We start from the raw sequence: 24,901 nt of genomic DNA, 5'->3' as shown, positions 1-24,901 counted from the left end.
CGTTGTCGTCGTTTCACACCTGTTGGATTTCAATGACTCATTAGAAGACGGTAGAAACCATGATGAAGAACGCTGTCATCTGCAGAGCCTCTTCCAGAGCCTGCTGATTAATTACTTCCATTGTACCGAGCTTCACTGAGCGTTGTTGTGCGTTTGAAAGATGGCAGACAGAATGGGAAAGTGCTGCTGGAAAAATGCTCATCTTATAAAGTCATTTCAATAGATATTGATTATTTAACCAGGCAATGACTTTTTTGGCCATTTGGGGGCGGATAAAACAAATTATTAACTGGGGATGGAGATTTTAAACCAAAATACTTGTCAGTATTTGCTGGTAACGACTTCAAAAAACACCCGCCTTCGACCGAGGTGATGAGAAGCATATCTTTGGCTGTTATCTTTGAGACGAGGGCTGTTTTTTACCCCGCATGTCCAACATCCAACCTACTTTGTCTGGTGACATTGATCGTAGTTCTGTGGATGGACAGTTGGCTGCGGTACACTTATGATAAGCCAGTTTAGCAGGTAAAGCAACTTTAAGAATATAGCGTAGTTTCCACTTGATTCTGTTATAAATCAGTTTTCTTTGACTAAATTATACTAAACGTGATACCAATATGGAAATTCACTTTGTTTACACAGAACTGAAAGTCTTGTGGACATTACGTCAGTCTCTCGGTACATTTTTGTTTTTGGATTGCTCCGAGTAAATCAGATTGCGGGACTATTTCGATAAAACCAGTTGGAGCCGGCCAGATTTGAGTGCACTTTGAAAGCATTTTTCTGAATCTGTATAAAGTCCAACGCGGTTATAACATCAACGCTCTGATCATTTAGGCTTCCAGCTGAACGTTACAAAAACCCTTTTCTCTCGTCGTGCCCTCTTTCATCTGCAGGTACATATTTAGCGGTCGAGTCTACGCTGGGAGATTACGCTAAGCTACATCCCTGTGCATTCATTTTGGCTTTTCACTTGATTTCTGTCGTGCTTGTCACTCTGTCAAAGGCAGAGCAAATGTAATCTGGTTAAGGGCATGACCGTGTTGCCAACTGTTGCTGCCAGCGCCGCCAGGCTGGCTCCTAGATTATGCCCAAAAGCATTTTATGTAATTCTTAAAGGGATGTGTGACTTAAGTGGATATTCTAGCCTTGCAACACTTATCCAAAAACTAGTGTAGTGTTTGTCTGCGGGCACACTGTTGTCCCATTATAGTTTTTTCAAAATGTGATTCTTATTTATTTTTGTAGAAATCAAGACCATCTGGGCAGAGAGGATTTGCTCATGCTTTGTGCTGAAATATCTGCGTCTAAAAAGATTTATTTTTTAAAAAAAAGTTGCTGTATGTTGACGGTCAGCAGTCTAAGCTGGTTATGTCACAGCCTGCGGAGGTACAGGAAATAGTTCATTGTTATCTCAAGGATTGATTGCTTGTCCCAAAGAGGAAGGGCAGCAGCGATCAGATAGGAGGGCTAGTATTGATTCCACTATTGTAAAGATGGTCGGATTGATTTGTGAACTATTTACACAAGTTCTGTTTGTGCTGCTCGTGTGTAAGTGCAAGACAAGACTCTTGTTTAACTAATGGTGTTGAAGCAGCGTTCGCTAAAGACGTTAACATGTCGCATCATTCTGAGTTTAACAGGTAAGTGCTTCAGCGTGTAACGGAGACGGTGTAGCAGCAGCCAGATCATTTATGGAGACAAGACTAAACTATGTCTGGATGAGTCAGAGTCTACTTGTATCGCTCACCCGCAGTTATTTTTACACCTCGCACATAGACAAGAATCACAGCTCACCACGAGCAAAAGTATTTCAACAACAAAAATATTTAAATTCAAACTTTTAGGAGCTGTTCTCCACACTCGTGGGTATTCTGAAATCATGCCACTGTATTTCTTCCTTTTTAGCGTACAGTTGCACGATCTGACATTTTCATTTATCTTCCTCCTTTCCTCCTCCCGGTAGACCAAACCAGTTGCATTTGCTGTCCGCACAAATGTCAACTACAGCCCGAGCCACGATGACGATGTCCCTGTGCCAGGCATGGCCATCTCCTTTGAGGCTAAAGACTTCCTCCATGTCAAAGAGGTGAGCGACCAGGTTGCCAGTTAGAGAGGAGATTCACAACCGTGATACTGGGGGAGATGTATATGATGCCATCCATCCATCCGTCCGTTATCTATACCCGCCGTATCCTGAATAGGGTCACGGGGCTGCATGTGATGATTTGCAGAATAATGAGGATGCTGAAGATGAATGTCTTGAATTATTTTTGCGTAGAAATTCAACAATGACTGGTGGATAGGACGCCTGGTGAAAGAAGGCTGTGAAATCGGTTTCATCCCCAGTCCAGTGAAGCTTGAAAACACTCGTATCCTCCAGGAGCAGAGAGCCAAACAGGGAAAGTTCCACTCCAGGTAAAAAGTCTCGTCTGCACCGCAGTCCTTTACTTTGGCTTAGAGTTCATTTGAAATTAATTTGGGCTTCTTTGGTTTGTTAAAAAAAAAATCTAAATCGTTCTTGTTTCAGTAAATTGGGAGCAAACTCATCGTCTAGTTTAGGTGAAGTTGTTCCTAACTCACGGAAATCTACTCCTCCTTCGTCTGGTAAGTAGCTTCATTGGCAAATTTTTGAAGGCCAGCTATGTGCTTAATAGATTCTTTGGTCTCTTAAACATTTAACCAGCAAAATCCAGTTGACGGTAAGATGCAGTAGGTTGTTTTCATAGTTTCTACCCTCAGTAAGGGAGACATTCTTCATGCCATGACTGTACTTTTACATGTCTCATTTACTCTGTGTTGTATCTATATTCTGTGCTACTGTTGATGTGAAGCGGAGACCGTCACCTGTGACTTCCTGTGTTCATCACTGTGATGATGCTGTTGTCTGTCTGTGTGGGTAGCCATTGACATAGACGCCACAGGCTTAGACCCCGAGGACAATGAGCTTCCCGTCAACCTGCGCTCCCCTAAAGCCAGTCCAAACACTGTCATGTCACCCCAAGCTAAAGAGAAACGAATGCCCTTCTTTAAGAAGGTAAACTCTGGAGTACGCCACCGTCCGTTCCTCTCTTGTCCGTCCGCACGGCTCCGACTAAAACGCCCGCGGCTGCTCGGCCTCACTCAGCCTGTCCTGTTTGTCTCCACCGTCGTCCTTGTCCCAAGCCGCTATTAGCACGCATGCCTGTTTCTTAACCTCTTTCTCTTTCCTCTTCCGTCCCACAACAGCTAAGCAGAAGCAGAAGTCGGTAAGTCTTGGGGATGACCTCTGTGGTCTCAACTGTACGAGCTCGCCATACATTTCCCCGAGCAGAGATTCACCTCTGTACTGACCTCTCATCCCGCTCACTGCGTCTGCAAACCTCTGTGTTGTGTCTGTGATTGTTTGTTGAACTTGTGATCCCGATTCAGCGAGACCTCAGTGTGACCAGCTTTTTTGTCAGGATAGATGAGAGCCGATATACAACGCTGAGAGTCAGGTGAGGAGATAAATGCCGCTGTTGTATTTTCCAATAATGTGAAGCTGGAGCAAGCTTAGCATAAGAGCTGAAAACAAGGAAACCGCCCAACTCATTCTGTCCAAAGGTAACAAAATCTGCCTAGCAGCAAGGAAATTGTCTGGCATATTACCCCTCATTAATTGTTTATATGGATTAATCATGAAAGGTGTAAGGTGTTATTTAAAGAGCGTTAGAGGTGCAGGAAGGCAGATTTTGTTTCCTACGGCGGGCCAGACTGGCTTTTAAAATGTTTTCCAAGCTTTTTGCTAAACTAAGGTCGAGCTGACAGAAATAAAGATTTGTATTAATCTTCCCATCTTACCCTCAGCAAGAACACAAAGTGTAAATCCAAATTTGTCAAACTATTCCTTTAAGCCTAAATATACAGTATAACTATAAACCAACAATTTTTTTTTTTATTTTTTATCAGTGACAGCAGAAATAAATAGTTTGTTACAGTTTTTTTTTTTTTTTTTATCAGTCTTTACTCCATAAAGAGGAATATTTTTTTCATGATAAAAAATATTTGCCAATTCATCCAGTTCAGGCAGACAAAGTTTGATCGTTCCCCCCCCCCCCCCCCCCCCCCCCCCCGTGATTACACTCGTCGTGTAATTCAGGGTTAACTACGACTATTGAAAGTATTTGAGCAGCACGGCACAGTCCATTAATACCGTCATGTTAGTCGGCAGCAGCATCACTGCATCAGTTCCCACAACGTCCCAGGGGAAGCTCAGTGACGGCAGCAGATGTTAGACCGAAAGCAAACGTCTAGAAGTGGAGAGATGAGTATGAATATGAGTAAGACAGACTGCGACCAAAAAAGATCTAAGTGGATCTACTGAAACATTTATCGTAAAGATAACACGGACTGAGAGGGCAGCGTACGCATCGTGACCAATCAGTCGATGAGAAGGCGACTACGTGATAATCAACAGTCCTTCTTCGTCGCTGGAGAAGGAAAAAAAACGAACCCACTTTCTGCTTCCCGGCTCAGAGCTTCAACTTGCCGTAGATCCTGCAGTATGTTTTCATTTTCCTCCTGACATGTATTCCGCACATCCTTCAAACACGCTGCTCTGCCGGACGCCCGAGACACACGGCAGCATCGGGTTCACTGCCTCGCTGTCGGATGCAGGCAGACGGGCATTTCCTCATGGGATGAACATACAGGCGGTCTACAGACAGTTTTTAAGGAGAAAGAAAAAGATTTTCTGTCTAAAGTTACACAGAAATGTAACTTTTATTCGGTGAATTCAAAGACAGCGCTAAAAAGAACAACCAGACACACTTCAACTCCACTAAAAAGATGTTTACGATGACGTTTGAATATCTATTTAATTGCTTGTGGTTCAATTGGTGCTGCAACTAATCAAATAGTGTGCAAAATGTCTGAAATCACAATTTCACAAAGGCTCAGTTGTCATTTGTAAATACTGTGCGAAATATGTGACGCCATTACATATAAAAAAAAAAAAAAATACTCTGCTTCAAGAAATAATTGGTTTCTAACTCTGCACATTTATTATTCTGCAAATCCTCTTCCATTTTGCATTAAAAAAAAAATAATTCTATATTCTGTGCAACAGTCAAATCATAAACAGTACTAATCCACTTGATAAGGTCAGTAGCTGCACTGATATCAATCTGGCAATATATCTAAATGGAGATTAAAAACTGAGGCTGTTCCACAAACTGAGCTCTCACTGTGTCGCGACACCAGCGAGCAACTTCTTCTAACCGTTTTCTAACTCTCCACGTCTTTAAGTTGACCTCCTGTTGCCCCTTTCCCGTCTTGCGACTAACCTTTCCCGGAATTTGGTTTCCTTTTTTTATTCAGTGACATCTGAACCATAACACGAGAGACGCTCGGATCTGTGATGAAATATTGTCGTTTACCGTCGCCTCATTTGAAATTTCGACAGCTTGATGCCAAATCTGCTATAAATCGAAGCTCGCTTGTGTTTTTTGTCGGGCCAGCCGAGACGTCCCGTTTCATGGTTCACGATGTTCCAGAGCTTTTAACTTGTCGAGTTCGTTGTTGTTCTAACCCCTCAAGTGATTTACGATGCCGAGTGTTTACTCTGTCTCCATAAATGTGTAACTGTTTTTCTTCATCATCATCATCATCATCTCCTTCTTCCCCCTGAAGGCGGAACACATTCCTCCGTACGATGTTGTGCCTTCCATGCGGCCCGTGGTTCTGGTTGGACCGTCACTGAAGGGCTACGAGGTGCGTCGAAGCTGCGACATTTCAAACACCACGCCGACCGCGTTTGTCATTATCAGAAAGCTCTATTCTGTGACGGTTTTCCTCTCCTGAATTGTTTTTCTGTCCGCAGGTGACAGACATGATGCAAAAAGCACTGTTTGACTTTTTGAAACACAGATTCGAGGGAAGGTAAGTTCGCTGTGACCTTTTTCAAAATGCAAGCTGCTTCCTTCCTCATTCCTCCTCCCTCTCTCTCTCCAAGACTATAGGCTGGTATTTATCTGTCCCCCGAGGTTAGCCGAGGGAGTGTGTAACAAGTTTGTTTGGCCTGGAGATGTGTGCTGCTGCTTTAAATAGGCCCTCTCCATGTCCTTAATAGGCCATAGTGGGCCAAGAGCAGAGCAGGGTTCTCCTCACTCAGGGTTGAGTCGTTCCTCCCGTCCAGAACAGAGAGGCCATGAAGTTACACACGATCCATTCAGACCATCAGCAGCTGCAGAGAATACTTTAAAATGCTTGATTTTCAAACAAATTTATGGCTGAAAATAATTCTCCGTCTCTGCTCTTTGTTTGTTTTGATTCTAATGACCGTTAAGATTCTTAAAGCACTGTGTGCAGTTCTCAAGTACACAGTTTACTTTCTCACAGTGTAGCTAATTACGTTTACACAATCCGTATGCACAATTACAAAATGTCTTCAGGTGATGCATTGAATTGGCCTCCTCGCTCATCATGGATGACATTGCTTCTCTGATGAAGTTCGTGAGACGTGTTTGACATCAACGCAGTCGTTTTGTCATTTTCTCAGTGCTGATGAGCAAAGTGTTGAGCGAAGAAATGTTTCCTTAATCTCAGTATTGGGGTCGCGTCAAACAAGAACTGATAACGGATGAATTAGTAACATGTCCAAAATCAAGTTTTCACAAATAGAGATGAAAGAGGGCATTTTTTGCCTTTATTTAAGTTGCAAGGTAGAGACGGACAGGAAATGTGACAACAGGCTGGCCAGGAGTCAAACTGTGGACTCGGCTGTGACGGGCATTGAAGCCCATGTGGGTTGTAACTAAACAGTTTGGAAAAGTTACAGAAATTGTTGCACACAGACCTCCCAAAAATGTGTATTTTCTTGCTGTATGTTCTTTTCTAATTGTAAAGTGTTTCGTCACCATTTTAATGTGGATTCTACACTTTAAATTGATTTGAATTAAATTGAAATTATGTTTGCATTTGTGTGACAGCAGATTTGATTAATACCATTCATGTAAAGGATTTATAGGCTATTTGACTTAAACCTTTGAGTTTTTTTTTTTTATTATTTAAGTCTCAATGAGAAAAGACTTTACTTTAAACAATGATCAAGGTAAATCTCATTTAACTGCACTGGTTGGATGCATTGATTTGCTCCTGACATATAGGTTAAATGTTTTCACTGCAGGCCTGCACTGTAAAATAATGCGGTGATTGCACTTGATGCACTTCAGCTATGCTTTAGAAAACAGAAGAAAACTGCACCATACAGTTAGAATACACGATTGACTTTACAGCTTCCATGAAGTCAACTATTTACTTCTCTCGTCCCTTGTGTCAGAATATCAATCACTCGCGTCACGGCGGACATCTCTCTTGCCAAACGCTCAGTCCTGAACAATCCCAGCAAGCACGCCATCATCGAACGCTCCAACACACGCTCCAACTTGGGTAAGTTTGCTCGAAACCGCCACAGCGGCTGGGAACATCTGGTGTTTTGATTCATAATGTTTTCAAGGAGACCAGCGTACGTGGAAAAGGAAGGAAACGTTTAAAGAAACTCTTGACAATGGTGACGATAACTCCGGACGGCCCTGAGTGGCCTTGGCTGGTGTCTTTTGTCAGGAATGAAAGATAGAGCATAAACGCACGATAACAAGTTCAAGAACGGCTCTGATTCCGCTGAGGTTGATTGGGGTTTAGATGTGATCAGAATGAAACAGATTCCTCAGTCAAACAGAGATGACAAGGCTAATCTCTGCTATGTATCAACACCGGCATCAGTCAGCAGCCACGGCAGAGGAGGAAGTCCCCGGAAAATTGTATAATGGAAGAAAAACATGTATTATGTCATATTTTATGATCACAGAGAGCCACCACATAATAACTTTGGCCTCGTTTTTTTTTCGAGAGCCGCTGCCTCATGAAAATCACCACCCATGCTGTCCTCTTCCATGAAACATTTAAAACTGAGACACATTTAGAGCGGAAATTCATATCCACTTCATGTTTTTTCTTTTAAGTGAGAGCCACATGGGGTCTGTTAGTCATTCGACTGCCAAAAATATCAAGTGTCCTGTTTTGTTCTGTCGTATCTTCACTTTCCTGCCAAAAGAGCAAGAGTTTCCGATGTACATCGGAATTTTTAATTGAATATTTTTTTGGGATCAAAAGTGACATTAACTTGAAGCTGAGTTAATTTAAGTTATATTAAAAGATTTCAGGAAATATGTTATTTTGGAAACAAGTGAAATCATCCCGCCCCTCTGGCATATTTTAGCAGGAAAATAAGAATGAGCTGTTTGGCTGGAATGTTTTCATGTTATCAGTTTACCTCAGACTGTGATGAGTGGAAGTTGTGAAGCCTGGCTGGGATTTCTCTCAGACTGGGACTTTGGCCTCGCTGTGATATTTATACGACTGTTTTTGCAGTCACGTTGTCATCTGTTGGAGTCGCGACTGTGTGATGTAACAGTCGGTAGTTGTTGGCCACTCCTCTTACAGCTATTAGTCTCTGAGCTCTGTCCCTAAAGTCATGAAGTCTTTTGAATAATTAAGTCTCTATGAAGAAGAAAGACGTGAGCCTATGTACCAAATCAGTGACGCAAAGCAGATTTTTTTTTTTTTTTTTTAAAGACATAACTGAACTCCAGTTTGCCTGAAGGAACAACCTGGAGGTGGTTGTGCCTCAGGGCAGTGTGTGATTGACAAGAAGTAATAAGAGAACATGTTTTTTAAGTTTAATCATAGACGGATAAAAGAAAATCAATTAATATCAAAGTATGTTAGTACGATTTTTAACCATCGACCATTGATATATCACGGTGGAATATATCAACTTTTGGATGGATTGCCATTTAAATGTGTGCAGACATTCATGTCTCCTTCAAGGTATATTCAAATCACTTTGGTGATCTGTTAACTTTTCATCTAGCGCCATCCTCAGGTCAAAGTATGATTATAAAAATGTGTATAGTACTTTGATTTATAACCACATACCTGTAAAACTAAAGATACTTCATCAGCCTCAGCTTTCCTGTGTGTTTGTTAGCATGTTAAAACACCAAACTAAGATGGTGAAGCTGGTTGTTTATTATTCAGAGTCCATCAGTGGTTTATCTATATTCAATATATAACAATTTTATTATTATTTGTGGTCATAAAGTATTTATTGGATTGAAATAACTACCAGAACCTTTGAAATAACTGAAATAATAATGGTGTTTTTTTTTTTTTGTTTATTAAATCTCAAACGAATCAACTGAATTGAAGAATCACTGCGAGTTCTCTGTTGTTTGTAAACTTCCCCTATAAAGGTGACAGATTTGAAGATGACACGAAGTAACGGCATGTTGGCTTTCAATCTACTGCAGCGTTTCTTCTACAACTAGAAGACTTAGGCGCAGCACTCGAGCGGTTTCCTCATTCCAATGAATGGTCGGGGTGTTGATTATACATGATCTACGTTTTACAAATTTGGGGAAGATTTTACGCAGATATGGTAATAATAAGCAAAGATTATGTGAAATTGCATATTTTTGATTTCAAAATGTCAAATGTTCTTGGCTGGACCTCCAACGCCTCCACGAACTTAGTGAAACTGCTGATACTGTTTATCACTGCATGACAAATATACACAAAACCACATCTGAAATAATCAGCTACACTGCAGTGAACTCTGTTGCATCGGCTTACACGCGTGCCCCAAATGTAACACAAAAACTTCACAGCGTATTATCATGATCAAAACTCCTCTGGAAGACGATAACTGATAACCAAACACGTCCGGCCCTAACGAGGATCGATCCTCTGCTTCTCACTTTCAGCCGAAGTCCAGAGCGAGATCGAGCGGATTTTCGAACTGGCCCGGACGTTACAGCTGGTGGTTCTGGACGCCGACACCATCAACCACCCGTCACAGCTGGGGAAGACGTCCCTCGCGCCCATCATCGTCTACGTCAAGATCACCTCCCCCAAGGTGAGAACAATGAAGCCCGTTGGATTCCTCAGACGAAAGCGAGAGACAAATGAAAAAATGTCTTTTGCGTGCGTACGTCGCGATGAAAAATGAGGACGAGGCGACGAGTGAAAACGGCTGAGGCGACGTTCCCCGGCTGTGGTTTCAACACCGGCGTGTCAGACGTGGCTGCTACTTTGAGAGCGGGGAGAATTCGAGAGGACTGATTCATCGCTCCGGCTTTCTGCAAGTGTAAAGATACAAAAAACAACAACAACAAAAAAAAAAAGGTTCATGATTCAGTGATCAATAAAAAAAAAAGAGACATTTGGGTAACGGAGAGAATGAGGGGAAGCAAAGATGCATGAGATGCAGGCTTTAAATCAAAGTGACAGCAGAGTGAATCACACCCAGTGTGGTGAAATAAATAGCTCCGTATCACCTGTCCTCTCAATTACAACCCGCAGGCAACCTTAACAGGAGCGTGGCAGTATTTGTATAAGCTTTATTATAACTGTGTATGCAGTGGCGGTAGAAGTACACAGCTCATTTAATTAGCCAAAATGAAAGTACCAAACTGCATTTAAAAGTACAGAGTTCCCACTGGTCATGTTATTTCTGCAATATCAGGGAATTATAAAGTCTATTCCAGTCATGGAAAGTCAGGTTTTTGAATCATTTTCTGGATTATTTTTTTATATATATTTTAATTTTAGTCAACATTTATCAAAATGTAATATTTTCTATGAAGTATTTTTCCATATATTGTTATTTAACATGTTTCCTTCAACAATCATTTCAGTTGAGATGGACTTTTTCCTGTTGCTGTGAATGAAAGCAAACAATGGCAGGAAAAAGAAATTGTCTATGACAGAAAAGTTTGTAAAACTACTATTTATCTATTAAACACGGGAGAAGGAGCCGTTCACCGCCACGCTAACAGTACAGGCAGGGGCAGCCCGAGGAAATTCATTCATTTTATTCTCGTGTATTAAATAAAGCTCACAAGTTGCTGGGAGTAAAAATAATGTAGCTGAATTTTGTCTGAACAGCACAAAAGCGAACCATTTTTTTTCATTCATTATAGGTCATGAAAATTTTTAGTCTGTGAAAGTCAGGGAATTTTTCATTTCACTAAAGAGTGGGATCCCTGGAAGTATGATCAGTTAATGCACTTAAGAGTATCAAAAGTAAAAGTACGAATATTTCCCACACGGAGCCTTAATTTAGCTTTTGTCCTCATTTGCCTTCAGGTGCTGCAGCGGCTCATCAAGTCCAGAGGCAAGTCTCAGGCCAAACACCTCAATGTCCAGATGGTGGCCGCCGACAAGCTGGCTCAGTGCCCTCCTGTAAGTCTCCACAGTGGACCCAAATTATGGCTGATCTGAAGCCAACGTTTAAATAACCTGCAGTTTTTGGCTCCGGGTTTAGATTTTGTGCACGTCTGAAGTCTTCTTTTTTTTTTTTTTTTTTTTGAAAGCTTTTTAATTCCTTCCAGTTCTATTTCTGTTCTTCTGTAATCTGCTTAGTTATTATTTTAGAAAATGAAGGAAGCACCCCGGGCTTGTGAAAGTGCCGGCTTAATTTAAACTCAAATAGCAGCCAAACATCTTTCGGGAATTAACGATTAAGATTTCTCTGAATTAATGCCTTGATGCTGTTTTCTACATGAGGCAGTGGGTTGTTTCTAATATAGTTCTAACATTTTATATCTATAAAGATCAGTTATGATTTCTTTACAGACAATTTGTTTCCCTAAGCAGCCCTCCTTGTCTCCGTTTCATTTCCTTTAACTCGGACTGCACCCCTTTCGCCTCCCTCAGGAGATGTTTGACATCATCCTGGATGAGAACCAGCTGGAGGATGCATGTGAGCACATGGCCGATTACCTGGAGGCCTACTGGAAAAGCACTCACCCCACCAGCTGCAGCCCCCCGAACTCACTGCTGACGAAGCTGCCCGCAGCCCCCCTGCCCTGCGGCCCGGCCCCGGTCTCCGGTGTGCAGGTACGAGGGCCGAGCAGATTCAGGGTCGATAAGGGGGACGAACAGGACAGGAAGTGATTCATCATTCCTTTGACTTGAATTTCACTTCAGAATCCTATTTTTTTGATCACATGCACAATCTGAACATGAACATCTGGGTCAATCGTGTAAAAGAACATTTTACTCACGGGTTTGTTTTCCGAACGAATAACAATTTTAGGGGTTCAAAAACTTAATTTTATCCTTCATATATCTACTTTCAAGTGTAAATTAACGACAGTCTTTTAAAGTTATTTATGACTCATGAATATATACAAAAACGGATAGAAAATAATAGCTGAAATCAAAATGAGCAGGGAGCAAATTCTGCTGCTGATGGAAGAAATAGTTTAGATAAATCATACAATATATATTGAGTCACAACAGAAGCATGGGAGACGACCGCAAACAAAATATATGGCAGATTTAATTCTTGTTGTTAATTGGCTGCTCGTATAAATGCAAATATAAGGGGGAAAAAAAAAAAAGGTGTAACAGACGATCATTCATGACATTCAGCAAATGTATTTGTCTCACTGCTGTACGTACTCCAGTTTTAAAGATGTCACCGTCTTATGTGTGATGAATTGTAATTTTTCTCGATTTAGAAAGTGATTTTAAAAACAAGACACCTTTATGGGTCACTTGGTTAGTTTGTAAATGCTGTGTAATCCCTTACCTCTACCCTCTCTCCGTCCACTGCCATCACAATGTAAGACTGAGAATGAGGGAAACGCTGATATTGATGAGGAGCAGGAGTGAGCTTGACATGTATTATCTTGCGTGGGTAAGTGCGGCGAGGCCGCGTGATGAAGGCTGAAACTGAGGAGTGCACTTTTCTCCTCAAATCTTCACCCCGGGACCAAAGTCAGTCGCCAAGCAAGTGTGTGTGTGTGTGTGTGTGTGTGTGTGCGTGCGTGTGTGTGTGTGTGTTCGTTCGACTGTGACACGCTTTGTGGTTTGGTGTGAATTGAAGTGATTGTGTACGATATGCAGCAGAAGCAACGAGGGCGACGTGGAAATCCGTCGGTGTGCGTTTGCAGTGAGGTGTCGTGGTTTTCTGGTTTGTCTTTGTGATGCTGACTGACGTGTGTCGCTGATCTCAGGGCAACAGTACAGAGCAGAGAGGGGATAAAGCGCTGGTGGAGATGAAGGGCTCCAGAGAGGATTACCAGCACCATCACCACCACCACCACCACCACCACCAGAGCCCGGACCAGGCCGACGCCGACGCCGAGGCCGAGGCGGAGGGGGAGGGGGAGGGCAACGAGGAGGAGAGGCCCCTTAGGACAGACCCCTCCAGGAAAGCCCAGCACATCCACCACCGGTCCTCCTCCACCAGGACTGAGCACCACAACCACCATCACCACCACCACCACCAACCCACGAGAGCCAGGGGTCTCTCCCGACAGGAGACTTTGGACTCCGAGACCCCCGAGAGCCGAGAGAGCAAGGACTCTGCTTATATCGAGCCACACACTCAGCTCCTCCACCAGGAAGAGGAGGAGGAGGAGGAGGAGGAGGAGGAGGAAGAAGAGGAGGAGGAGGAGGAGGAGGAGGAGGAGGAGGATGAGGAGGAGGAGGAGGAGGAGGAAGATCTAGGGGAGGGGCACCCCCAGCAGCAGCAGCGCTACGAGCCGCTGCCCCACCGGGACCACAACCACCACCACCACCACCACCACCACCACCGCAGCGCGGCGGAGGAGGCCGGCCACAGCGCCGGACACCATCGCTCCAAGGAGCGCGAACAGGACCATAACGAGCGGAACAAGCAGCGCTCGCACCACCACCACCGGCCGCCGCGCGACCACCACCATCACTACTACGACCGGGACAGAGAGCGGGACCGGGAGGGGGAGGTGGCTCCCAAAAAGCGAGGTGAGGCGGGGGAGTGGGCCAGAGACTCGTACATCCACCAGTGACGGACCGAACCCGCTCCGTCTGGACTCCCCTCTTAACGACCGTTCTGTTCTCCCCATCGTGCTGCTATACCCCGAAACCACAGCATCCTATTTATGTACACTTCTTTGTAAATGCTGTTGCATCTTTTTTCAATGGCAGGATTTTGATTACATAGATACAAATATAAATATATAATTATATGTATGTGTATCTATGCATAGACGTCGTTTATGTGTGGATATGCATGAATATTCTCAAATATGCATATTTTAAAACCCGTGTTTGATAAAGCATGACACAAAAGCAGAATTTTGTTCTGTGCCGAGCTGTGCTTTCTGTGATTAGCATTATTATTTTTATTGTTTCTATTATGGATTTGTATTGCTTGCTGCCACTTGAATAATTTGTTCCTTCGGACTACTGCAGGGGTCGACCAGCCAACATAGTTTGATGCTGTATTTGCAGGATGGATTCGGCAGTTTGGGAAATGCGCGCGACCGCTTGCTTCGACTTCCGACGCTCATTTGCCAGTTTATTAGGTACACCGAGCTAAAACTAGTGCAATCGAAGGCAACAGTCCTGCAGTGAATCCTCCCTTTGCGAAGGTTGTAATGATCCGTTTTACAGGTCTTTATTCAACTTTCTTGATCACGTTGCAGGTTGTGGTCTGCGACGCTGTCGAATCGTGCTGAATTAATAAAGTCTCTATTGTTTTGTCCGCCCTATTTATAATGATGAGGGTGAGCCAAGTAACATCAGCAATAGTTTAGGGAATAAATTATAGTTCAACAGCGTCACAAACTGCAGCCTTGAAAATAACCATAAAGCTGAATCGGTAAAACAGTTTTAAACCATTTGTTGCTCGACTCTTGTGCTATACTGCCTTCATTTGAAGCGAGGTGTGCCTAATAAAGTGAGCGCAGGCAACAAGACCAACACCGCTCTCGTACTGCACATGAAGTGAACGGCTAGCAGCGTGTTAGATGAGCACAGCACGAGGTTTAAAAACATCTACCGACACCTCTGTGTGTGTGCTCATTCATGATCATATCCCGTTTGTCCGATCTCTACAGCGACCACAAACAAAAACAACAAGCTCACTTTTAGCTATCTGGCTGCTCGCTGTAGCTTCATGTGTCACGCATTACTTTGCATGAGAGAGGTTTTGATTTTAACCCCCCAGCAAGAAAGTTTGTTTGCGTATTTCCCAAATTAACCGACGACTCCTTTGATGTTCTGTTCATTATTTACCGCTCGGTTCCTTTTTTTTTTTTTTTTTTTATTTTTTTTATTCTGCGTCCACAGTTTTAAACATTTGGTTCCGACATATTTATGCCTCATTCGAGGCGCACCTTAGTCTTGCCTTACAAGACAAACGAGTTCGACAATAACTTCCTCTCATAGATGCAGTACTGTTCTTTGTAATGGGTCCAGAAACATTTTATAACATTGGTACACCCTTTATTCTGCACTTTTACTGATTCACGTTGGTTTCAGGTGAAAGCGATTTGATATGACATTACAACTTACTGTAGGTCTGTTTCCAAAGCTCCGACATGGTTTTATTAAGTCTGACCCCCTTTTTCTAATGAATGTTGTTTAAGTCCCACTTCGTAGTTCACCGAATGTTAATTTTTAGGATTTTTTTGTTTTTTGTTTTGTTCCACGCGAAAGAAAAAAAAATTAAAATATGCGTTGTTGTTTTTTTCAAAACAAACTCAAACAATTCCACGGTTACCAGATAAACGTAAGTTGTTTTCTTTATCTTACTGCCATCCGTTCACCTCCCTCCGGACGAACACACGGGATCTATTTGAAGCGTAGCGGTGGGAGTTTCCAGCTCCGTGACGTCACGTGTGAAGTCGTGATACTCATCTAAATGAGAGTTAAGTTGATCTTCGGTTTGAGTCCACGCGCTCTGCCCCTTCTGTTTACACACCATCCCCTCACGTTCTTTGTTTTTTTTTTTGCCTGACAATTGTAATTATAAAAAAAAAAAACTCCATTTCTATGCTACATTGGTAGCACTACAGATTTTATAACAGTGTACATGTGTATGTACATAATGCATAAATATGAAGAATAAAGTTGGCAACAAAGGACTGACACGACGGGAGAAGATTTTGATGTGTGCTTTGTCAGAGGGACCCAGACAGAGGAGGGAAGCGGTGTCTATAAATAGTCATCTGAAACTCTTAAAAAAAAAAAAAAAAAAAAAAAATTGGAGGTAGACTCACCGGCCTGAGTCGTCATGGCAACCCCTACATGAACGACGATGCTGAGGGGATGCATCCGAAATGGGAAGCCGCTTCTCCGCACGCGGCTGCTTTCAAAACAGACGAGCAGGCCGATTTGATCTCCGCATTTTAAAATCTTCCAAGTGCTACAGCGAGTCGAGAAGCCATTTTAATCAGCTCTCTGCCCCGACATACAGTAACAAAAAAAAAAAAAAGAAAGAAAGAAAAATGCACGGATGCAGACAGATGCGTGCGTTGGACCAATAACAGCCTGGTGGTATTCCCAGGGAGAGGGGGAGAGATTGAGCCGAGGTCACGGCGAAGGTCCTCGAAACGCTGCGTGACAGGAGAACGGGCCAGATGTTTGTGCACTGCAGAGACCGTCTATGAATTACGCTCCGTGTGCAGATCCGGTGAACACGCAGTTCAATTTGCACCGAATAAATCAGTGGTGACACTTTGATTCAAGTCCCCAGATTTAGCGTTCCTAAGCAGCACATGATCATGTAATTAATGCATGATAAAAAAATGTGATGTAGCCGTACTGTGAGCAGAAATAAGGGTTTAATTACATCTCCCGGGACTGTTTACACTAATCGTTTGGTTTGTGAAAACATCTGAAGGCTTTAAACGTCTTTGTTTTGTCCCACCGGTTGTCCAAACTCTAAAATACTTAAAAAATAATGTCGCATAAGACCTGAAATGCTCCAACTTCAAAATGGTTTCAGATTGATTATTTTGATCAATTGATAATTCGCTTAATCGTTGCAGCTCTTTGTGTAAACAGATAATAAATCAGATGACAAAATATCGTAAAACACAGTTAAAATGATAAAATACTTCATCTTAGAATCAGTTATAATTGTTGACAAATACTTTGCAATAATAACTTCATTCAGAAACGTTCCCATATCTGCTTATAAAAGCGTTATGGTGTGTTATAAAGTATTAAATATTTATAAAGCGTTTATAAATGCTAAAGAAAAAGGACTTAAACTGAAAGGAATTTGTATACAGTCAACAATGTGCAGTTGATTCATATCTGACAGACGCGATCAAAAGCTTCCTTTGGATGGACTCTTATTTTGAAAAACTCTTTGACTTCCTCCTGGCGCGAGCACCGATTCAGACGGAGACCAGCTTGCAGGCAGCAGAAGTACTAATTAGACGTCCCAGTCGTCTCCTACTGAAGACACTAAATTGTTAATACCTCCCATGACCTCTTTCTGCACGCTGCTTCCTGATCTACGCTCCCAGATCCAGCGAATCCACTGTCTCCATGGCAGCTGTGTCGTCACTGTTGTTATGGCGACACTTGCACTGCTGCATTTGCCAGTGCTCATTCAGTCTCCATCCCCACGTGTCCCCTCCCTCCTCCCCTCCCCTTCAGCCTCTCCTGCCCTCCGTGTTTGTAAAGCTTCTCCGTATATGGGCCGCAGTTTCGGAGAGCAGCTGTTAAGAGGCAGATGCTGTAAACAGCGCAGCGAGCTCTCTGTCAACACCGGCCCCCGTCAAAGCACACAGAGTGTCGGGAATATAAACACCATTGTTCCCGTCTTGCGGGGTCTCATTCGAGGTCCGTGTGAGGAAAACATGCCCTCCGGTCAGGTTTTCAGGAACTTGGCAATAAAAAAGCCGATGGTGTCGCCGTCGGCCCTGCAGGAGAGGGGCGCCGTGGTTTCCGCCTGCTCCCAGCTCAGCTCGGGACTGAACCTCTGGAGGAGGCGCAGCCGCTCGGGCGACAGGCCGGCTCCCGGCATGCCTTCTGCGCCGATGTGAGGCTCCTGAGGACGAGAGAAGAGGAGAGCGTGAGTATGTTATGTGACGTGTGTGTTGTTGGGTTTTTTTTTTGGGGGGGGGGAGTCTGTCCACGCGGCTGAAGTGCTTTACCTGCGGCTGAAGCGTGAGGCGGGGGAAGGTGTCGAGGGCCCAGGCCACCTGCTCCTCGTTCTCGGCGAGAGTCACTGTGCAGGTGCTGTACACCAAAACGCCGCCTTTCTTCAACAACCGCACAGCCTGCGGCAACACGGATGAATGCAGTTGCAAGTTTTTATTAAAGCAGCAGTACCGTATAATTTAAGCAACGTTAAGTACGGTGACACTACGTGACTGTGTTAAAGAGGCTGTTTGTGGTGATGCTTTTCCTCTACTTTAGAAAACTTTACAGTGACTTTCAGCTCTTTTTGGGGTTTTTTTTTTTTTTGCTTATTGGCCGAGATCTAGAAAACCCACCGTTCAGGATCGACATTTATAAAAAAAAAAAAAAAAAAAAAGCAGCTGGCAGAAAAATGTTGTTTGTAAACTCTTTAGATGAAATGTAAATTTCACGTGTGCCACGTGTAGATTTTTAGTGTGGAATTGGGCTCATTGTTGCCTCTTGTGGCCATTGTGGGAAAAACACCCCATATTAGTGTTTCCCCCTCTGGCCCCGCCCACACGGCCAGGCTCCGCCCATAGACTTTACATCGGTATAATGTTGTGAAAATAAAACACACTTTTCTAGGCGGTGGTTTTTTTTCCCCACAAAAATTAAACATCTATGGATTAAAAATTCAGGAAAGAAAAAGTACAAACCGACTTTGTTTGCAGTGTCAACATGATTCAGACTTTTTCATTGCAATACCGCGAGTGACCACAGGGAAAATTTTGCATTAAGCCCGTGTGGAGGCGACATATTATCCTTCTGAATACATCCATCGAGGCAACGCACAACTACAGAGCGCAATCAAAGTTAGCGACTAATGTGAACGTTTAGCAGCCAAGTAGTCAGATAGCGCCCCCTGGAGACCAAAACCAGAGCTTGAAGAGAGTGAATATTGGACTTAAATTCATCAGCTGACCAGAACCTCCTCTATAAATAATTGATCACGTTGCTCCTTCACTGCTGAATATGTAAAAAAAACAAAACAAAAAAAAACTGTCTTTTAAGAAGTTTGTCATAAAACATGACGTGTCAGTGTTATCAAAGCTTTCACTCTCACTTGTCACATAGTTCAAAAGTCTGTCAACATTTACTTATACGAGCACTTGAACGTATATCTTCCAAAAAGCTGTCTTTCTTCAGCCGGCATGCTGAGTAACCTTGAGGAGACGCTGGTGGACACTGATGGACCGCTACATGTCACAGAAAATTGATGTCCTCTGCATTGGACTCTTATCAGCCATACATAAAGCAAAAAGCAAAAATCCACCCTAAAAACATTTCATTTTGCGAGAAAAATTTGAGAAACTATGACTGCAAATGTCCTGCAGATACATTTCCCAGAGCAGCTTCTCTCACTGTGAAACTCTAAAACAGTCGCAATAAGACATTTTTTCTGTTTACACTTTTGTCTTGAGAGCTGCAAATCGTATCTGTGCTACGTCATTGAAAACGTTCAGGTCTCATCATGTCAATCAGTAAAATTTAAATTAAGAGTTTCTTTCAGTCGCAGTTACGAGGCGACATGTCGTTAAATAGGAGAGGAATAACTTCTGTAAAATTCATTTTGAGGTGGATTTTCCCTTTAAGACGGGAACCGCGTCCCACTGCAGTCTAATAGCGATGCAATGCTGCCACCTACAGGCCAAAATGAGATACTGTCAATGTGATGGGACAAACCATGTGGACCTGGTGGCAGCAGAAGAAACACAGAGAAAGTGAAAGGTCGTTTGCGTGCGAAATAAAACCTACAGCTTGAAATAACTTGCGCTGCAGCGGCTGGTAGGAGCAGATCTCCTTGAGGCTCCAGGTGGTGCCCATGTTGGGTCTCTGTCCGAGGCCGCTGCAGGGGGCGTCCAGCAGGACCCGGTCGAAGCTCTCGGGCGGGAAGGGAGGTCCTGGGGGATGTGCAGGAGCAGAGCTGTTTACCGTGTCACGGACAGGAGTCAAAAAGCTGCAGTAACTCTGCACCGTACCTTCAGTTTCCTCCGCGGGGTCGCTGCTCACAGCCTGAGTGCTGTTGAAGCAAAAAGCTTTGATACTGTTCAAATGCAACATTTGTGCATTTTGACGAATGCGGTCGATCTTGTTTCTGATCCGGTCCAAGGCCACAACCTCTCCCTGCGAGAGAGACACAGGAAGACACATTAACGAGAAGCATCAGGAGGAGAAATAGTCAAAGCATCCATGTGAATAAAAGTACTAATATAACAATGTAAAAATAATCTAGAACAAGTCCTGCATTTGAGATCTTACTCATGTAGAAGTACAGAGCGATTATCCCCAAAGTGTACGTTTGAATACTTTCACGTTTTAATTTAAATCAACTTGTAAAAAAAAAAAAAAAAAAAAAGAGAGAAAGAATATCAGCGTCGCAGCACTAAAATGCAGATTTAAAAAAAAAATATATATATTTTTTTTTTATTTTGCAGCAAAAACCATTGAAATTTTTTTTAACTACTTTGGCAAATTTATTTCCCTTAAAAAGCAGAAAAATAAATAGAAAAGTAGAAAATAGGCCCTGAACGACAAACTGGCAGATGGACCTTATCTTATGATTTATATTATGATATTTCAATCAGGAGAGACTCGACTTGAGTGAATAGATAGAAAATTTCATTGACAAGCTCAGGAACAGAAAGAAACTTGAGGGATGCGATTTATGATTTGAATTATGATTTTTCTACTGAACACCTTTTATAAATTTGTAAAAAAAAAAATAATAATAATAATAATCGGTGAAATCTGCAGACTTAAGTGGTAAACGTGTGTATTTTGTAGCCCGGATTCTCAGATGACGGCGACTTGGAGAAGCGAAGCGGTACCTGATCCCGCATGAGCGCAGCGATGTGGCAGGTCTTCCCTCCGGGTGCGGCGCACATGTCCAGGATTCGTTCTCCAGGACGAGGCCCGAGCACGTGACCCACAACCACCGAGGGGAGGTTCTGCACGACAGTGACGTGTGGCGATTACGTACAGGTAATAAGAGACTGAAGGTCCATTTCATAAAAGTTTTATCGGGTCATCAGTTCATCTCTGACAGACTGTAACTGAAAATACCTGCAGGAACGCCAGGCTGGGCAGAACGCCATCGAAGCAAGGACTCCGGTAGAGCGGCTCCACCATCCGAACTCCTACGCCTCTGAAACCACAAGGGCACCGTCACTGTTTTGAGCCTGAGGAAGACTGCGGCGTGACGTGAACACTTTGAATAACCTTTCAGGGTGCCTTGACTTTATTTGTGCGCATTGATCCCCCACGAGAGCGTCAGGAGTACGCATTTTGTGTCACAGATCGAAGATCTTGATTAGCTTTTTAATGGTTTTCCTTACGATAACATCCTTCTCGTATTACAGTGAAACCAACCGGGACTATTAGACTCTGCAGAGTCATACATTTGTTTAAAAAGAACCAAATAATTGCCATTCACGATTCAATTGCCCTTTTTTTCATTCATTTTAAGCCACTTTTAACATATAAGCCTAATCACAGTTCAATAGCACAATTTATGATGAAGAAAAACTTTTTTTTTTTTTTTTTGCATTGAACATTGAATTATATGAGTAAAAAAACAATCTCTTTGTTTCAGGCTTCGTAAACAAATGGCAGATATGACATAAATAACAACGTTATTATAGAAAGCCTTACTGGGAGTACGCAAAGAAATTACTGACGATGACACGAACCAATAATCAAAATAAACAATTCTCCACTCGTGGAAATAGTGACGAAAATGTGGCACAAACTAATAGTTTCAACCAGTCGTTCTTATACGGGTCGACGAAAAACTATTTTAACGATTATGCAAAAAATAATCGCAGCCATCTCGAATACCGGCGATCAAGAAATCGTGCAATAGTGGTGACGGGCCGAGTCCGACCCACCTGGCAGGTTTATCGGCGCAGAAGAGGCTGGAGCGATCCATTTCAGCGACTCCGTTTCCCACAAACACCTTCTTGCCCCGGAAGCTCGTGGCTCCGCGGGTGCACCTGCCCTCCAGGTCGGAGAAGACGGACACCGCGTCGCCCGCCTTCATGCCTGAGAACCAGAACCAGAACCAGAGCGCTCTTTTAACGTCCGGCGCTCGGACCCGTTTCTCAGCGCTGCGCGTCGTGGAGTCTTACACTTGGGGCTGGCGACGATCCCCGGGGCGAAGACGTGAGCGCCTCTCAGGACAGCGCTGCCGCACTGAGCTCCCACCAGCACCTCCGAACTGAGCTGCTTCACAGGTCTGGAAACAAAACACAGGAGGGAGGAAGTTGAACACCTCCTTCGCGCTGTGATGGCACAATTACTCACGACTCCTTTTTTTTTTTTTTTTTTAAATCCTGTCCTCATGGCGGGTATATATGGAGTGTTGTGTTTCTCCATTTAAATACCGAAAACAGAACTAAAAAAAAACTAAAAACCCCAGACAGACATAAACAGACATATAAAACATAAATCGACATATATACAGCATAGAAATGAATATATACACCTAAATAGTAAAAACAACCCAGTGCGCTTTGAAACAGGCACAAATGTACGGTCCACGAACTGTAATATTCAGAGGTCTGTAGTCATTCCTTTCAGCTCCACGTGGCGTTTGGCCCCCCGAGGAAAACACGAGCCGAGCGGTCGGACCGATGCGACGAGCGCTTTCACACCGGCCCGACGTCATTCCAGCATTCCTCACGTACCTCGGGCCGTCGACAGGAAGAAGCAGCACATCTGGGATTCGCGGGTGTGGAAGGATCCGAACTGAGCCCTCCTCTGCTGACGAGCTGCACATCTGCTGCTACGGCAACAACAACAACAACACTGAGTGAGAGTGGAACAGTAAAAAATAATTCCCGCCGCAGGACAAAGACTCACCTTGGTCAGCTCGTCTCTCAGCTGGAGTCTGATCTCCTCCAGCGGCGCGAGGTGAGCGCTGGCTCGTACGCAGGTGTACGACGGCGGGTGAGACAGACATGCCAGCAGCTTCTGGAAGCGACTCTCCGCCTCCTGATGACCCACAGCTGCTAACACCTGAACGCATCACGGGCAGGAAAGGTGTCAGTGGTTAAGGAAGCTTTAGTGCCACCAGGACTGTAAGGAAGGATGTCGGTGGATGTTTTTGTCCAGACTGCTAATAAAATGCTCCGTAATAAAGAAAAAAAAAGTAGACGTGAAAAGAGCGATAAACTTTTAGAAATCTTACTTAAAAAAAAAAAAAAAGGGCTTTGTTAATATATTTAGTCGGTAAAAGTGCTGAGGACCTTTTTGGACATATTCGTATTTTAACTTCGTGAAGGGGAGTTTACTTTCTCTAATTACACATAAACTATGTTTTTTTTGGATCATTCTTCGACATCTTAGATGTTGGCTTGTCAAATGTGTCAGTTTCATGGCTCTGAACGGGTTTTCAGACTCTTCCGTGGGGCGATAACATCTTCAGAAAATATAATTAAAAAAGATTAAAGAACATGATTTTAATATTTTTGGTGGAAAGTCACATATTATTCAGCGGGACTGTGATTCTTCATGAGAGAGCTTCCAGGAGCCACAAATATGTCCTTACCTCCTTGTTCAAGAAGATGCTCTTTAGATGTTCGGTCACTTCAGGCTTCAGAGAAATTCTTGGAAAAATGGACATTTCTTCTGTTTTCTCAGTCTGAGGCCTTTCAAAATACTCCATTCATCTATATAAAAACAACTGAATGAAACGAACAGAAATATCACTTTAAAAAAAAAAAAAAAAAAAAAATCTAATTTATTTAACTATAACAGTGGCATAAAATGAACAACAACAAAACCCCAATAAAGTCATTATTATCGATCATTTCCGTGACAATTAATCGCCGATTTGATACGCGTTATAATTCAATTTTACAAATCATGAATGGTGATACAGAATAGTCTTCCGCTGCTTCAGTACATTTTAATAAGTGGGCCGTCAAGTTAATCCTCCGTTTTAGGAGTGATTTCAATGTAAAAAAAAAAAATAATCCTTGAAGTTCTCTTCGGATACTCACGCGGTTTGTTACAGGCATGAATCCGGGCTGCTCGCAGCGCTCCCACTTCCGTATACGTCACTAGCTTAATCACGTGATACGAGTTGACTTTATTTATTTATTTTTTTCCCTTTTAGGCTATAATTTGCGTTGGGCGCAAACAATAGCGTCGAGTTGGCACTGTTTGCAGTTCTCCCTTCAGTCTGTGAAGAAAGATGTAAATCTACGACAGAAAAATAAACGTAAAAAAAATAGTATTCTGATTAAGCGGATTGTTTTATATGTGAAATCATTATTTGTTCAATGTAGATTTTGCTGATAATTGCTGAGCATCTTTAACAGCACATTTACCGTGTTTCTAAAGACGCTTGAAAAACTGGATGGTGAATAAAAGGTTTAATCGCCAAGTTTTGTCTGGACTTCTATTACTTTCTCACTCAGTCGCACTCAAACTACACGACATTTCTAAAGTATTCTTTGAGATCTGGTTTTAAGGAACAATACGAACTATTTTTGCTGCATTTTTTTTTAAATTTAATTTAATTTTTTTATTTTTTTATTTATCAACATTTAATAAATACAACATTTTATTTTTTGTATTTTTTTTTTTAATAAAATTTTTTTTTTATTCAAACATCTTTTAGGATTTCTCTGAAAAACGTAAAAAAACAAAATGCTGTGTCCAAAAAAAAAAAAAACACCACCAACAACAACAACAACAACAACAAAACACCACCGAACTGCCACGACGTCATTACGTAACCGGAAGTTAAGTTAACAGTCGAGGTTACGTTTTTTTTTTGTTGTTTTTTTTTTTTCTCTCTCACCCGAAGCACAACAGCGAGCGGGCAAGAGGAGGCGACGCCGTTCAAACCAGCAGAGTCGACGCGGTGCCGCTCTCCAACTCGCCGCGGTCCTCCGAG

At 42.8% G+C, this 24,901-nt stretch overlaps 2 protein-coding genes and 1 long non-coding RNA gene across 12 annotated transcripts in view; 2 read left to right on the top strand and 1 right to left on the bottom strand.

Moving 5' to 3' along the window:
• cacnb2a (calcium channel, voltage-dependent, beta 2a) overlaps window positions 1-15,758 on the top strand; it is a 62,724-nt gene extending 46,966 nt beyond the window's left edge. For 4 of the 6 annotated variants that reach the window (XM_069159550.1, XM_069159554.1, XM_069159555.1 and 1 more), the window contains 11 exons: window positions 1,967-2,089; window positions 2,282-2,418; window positions 2,531-2,607; window positions 2,904-3,037; window positions 5,653-5,733; window positions 5,843-5,901; window positions 7,301-7,410; window positions 9,786-9,937; window positions 11,170-11,265; window positions 11,740-11,922; window positions 13,047-15,758. In XM_069159550.1, the coding sequence (XP_069015651.1) occupies window positions 1,967-2,089; window positions 2,282-2,418; window positions 2,531-2,607; window positions 2,904-3,037; window positions 5,653-5,733; window positions 5,843-5,901; window positions 7,301-7,410; window positions 9,786-9,937; window positions 11,170-11,265; window positions 11,740-11,922; window positions 13,047-13,862 (1,968 nt within the window). In that variant the 3' untranslated portion in view covers window positions 13,863-15,758. Of the gene's footprint in view, window positions 1-1,966; window positions 2,090-2,281; window positions 2,419-2,530; window positions 2,608-2,903; window positions 3,038-3,228; window positions 3,249-5,652; window positions 5,734-5,842; window positions 5,902-7,300; window positions 7,411-9,785; window positions 9,938-11,169; window positions 11,266-11,739; window positions 11,923-13,046 lie in introns of all 6 variants that reach the window. The other 2 variants (XM_069159553.1, XM_069159556.1) reach the window with 1 other exon arrangement.
• An 866-nt stretch (window positions 15,759-16,624) lies between these two features.
• nsun6 (NOP2/Sun RNA methyltransferase 6) lies at window positions 16,625-24,889 on the bottom strand. 5 transcript variants are annotated; one of them, XM_069159560.1, is made up of 12 exons: window positions 24,806-24,889; window positions 23,546-23,666; window positions 22,858-23,013; window positions 22,683-22,780; window positions 22,125-22,231; window positions 21,885-22,038; window positions 21,061-21,142; window positions 20,826-20,945; window positions 19,977-20,121; window positions 19,753-19,898; window positions 17,970-18,095; window positions 16,625-17,863 (listed from the first exon to the last, which is right to left on the bottom strand). In XM_069159560.1, exons 2-12 carry the CDS (start codon window positions 23,660-23,662, stop codon window positions 17,684-17,686), a joined length of 1,431 nt encoding a protein of 476 aa, XP_069015661.1. In that variant the 5' UTR covers window positions 23,663-23,666; window positions 24,806-24,889; the 3' UTR covers window positions 16,625-17,683. The 5 variants fall into 5 exon arrangements, with proteins under 5 accessions (XP_069015661.1, XP_069015659.1, XP_069015658.1 ...); XM_069159558.1 differs by having other exon boundaries at window positions 23,546-23,680; window positions 24,806-24,888; XM_069159557.1 differs by having other exon boundaries at window positions 23,546-23,680; window positions 24,000-24,820.
• LOC138204360 (uncharacterized) lies at window positions 17,800-21,902 on the top strand. The gene is made up of 3 exons (XR_011178793.1): window positions 17,800-17,887; window positions 20,782-20,979; window positions 21,067-21,902. It is a non-coding gene; the product is annotated as an uncharacterized lncRNA (long non-coding RNA).
• Window positions 24,890-24,901: the final 12 nt, after the last annotated feature.

Source organism: Embiotoca jacksoni, unplaced genomic scaffold (assembly GCF_022577435.1).
Source record: "Embiotoca jacksoni isolate LCO1_2020_lvr unplaced genomic scaffold, fEmbJac1.0.p SCAF_25, whole genome shotgun sequence".
In the NCBI taxonomy this organism is placed as follows: domain Eukaryota; kingdom Metazoa; phylum Chordata; class Actinopteri; family Embiotocidae; genus Embiotoca; species Embiotoca jacksoni.
This window is presented reverse-complemented; position numbering and strand designations above follow the sequence as displayed.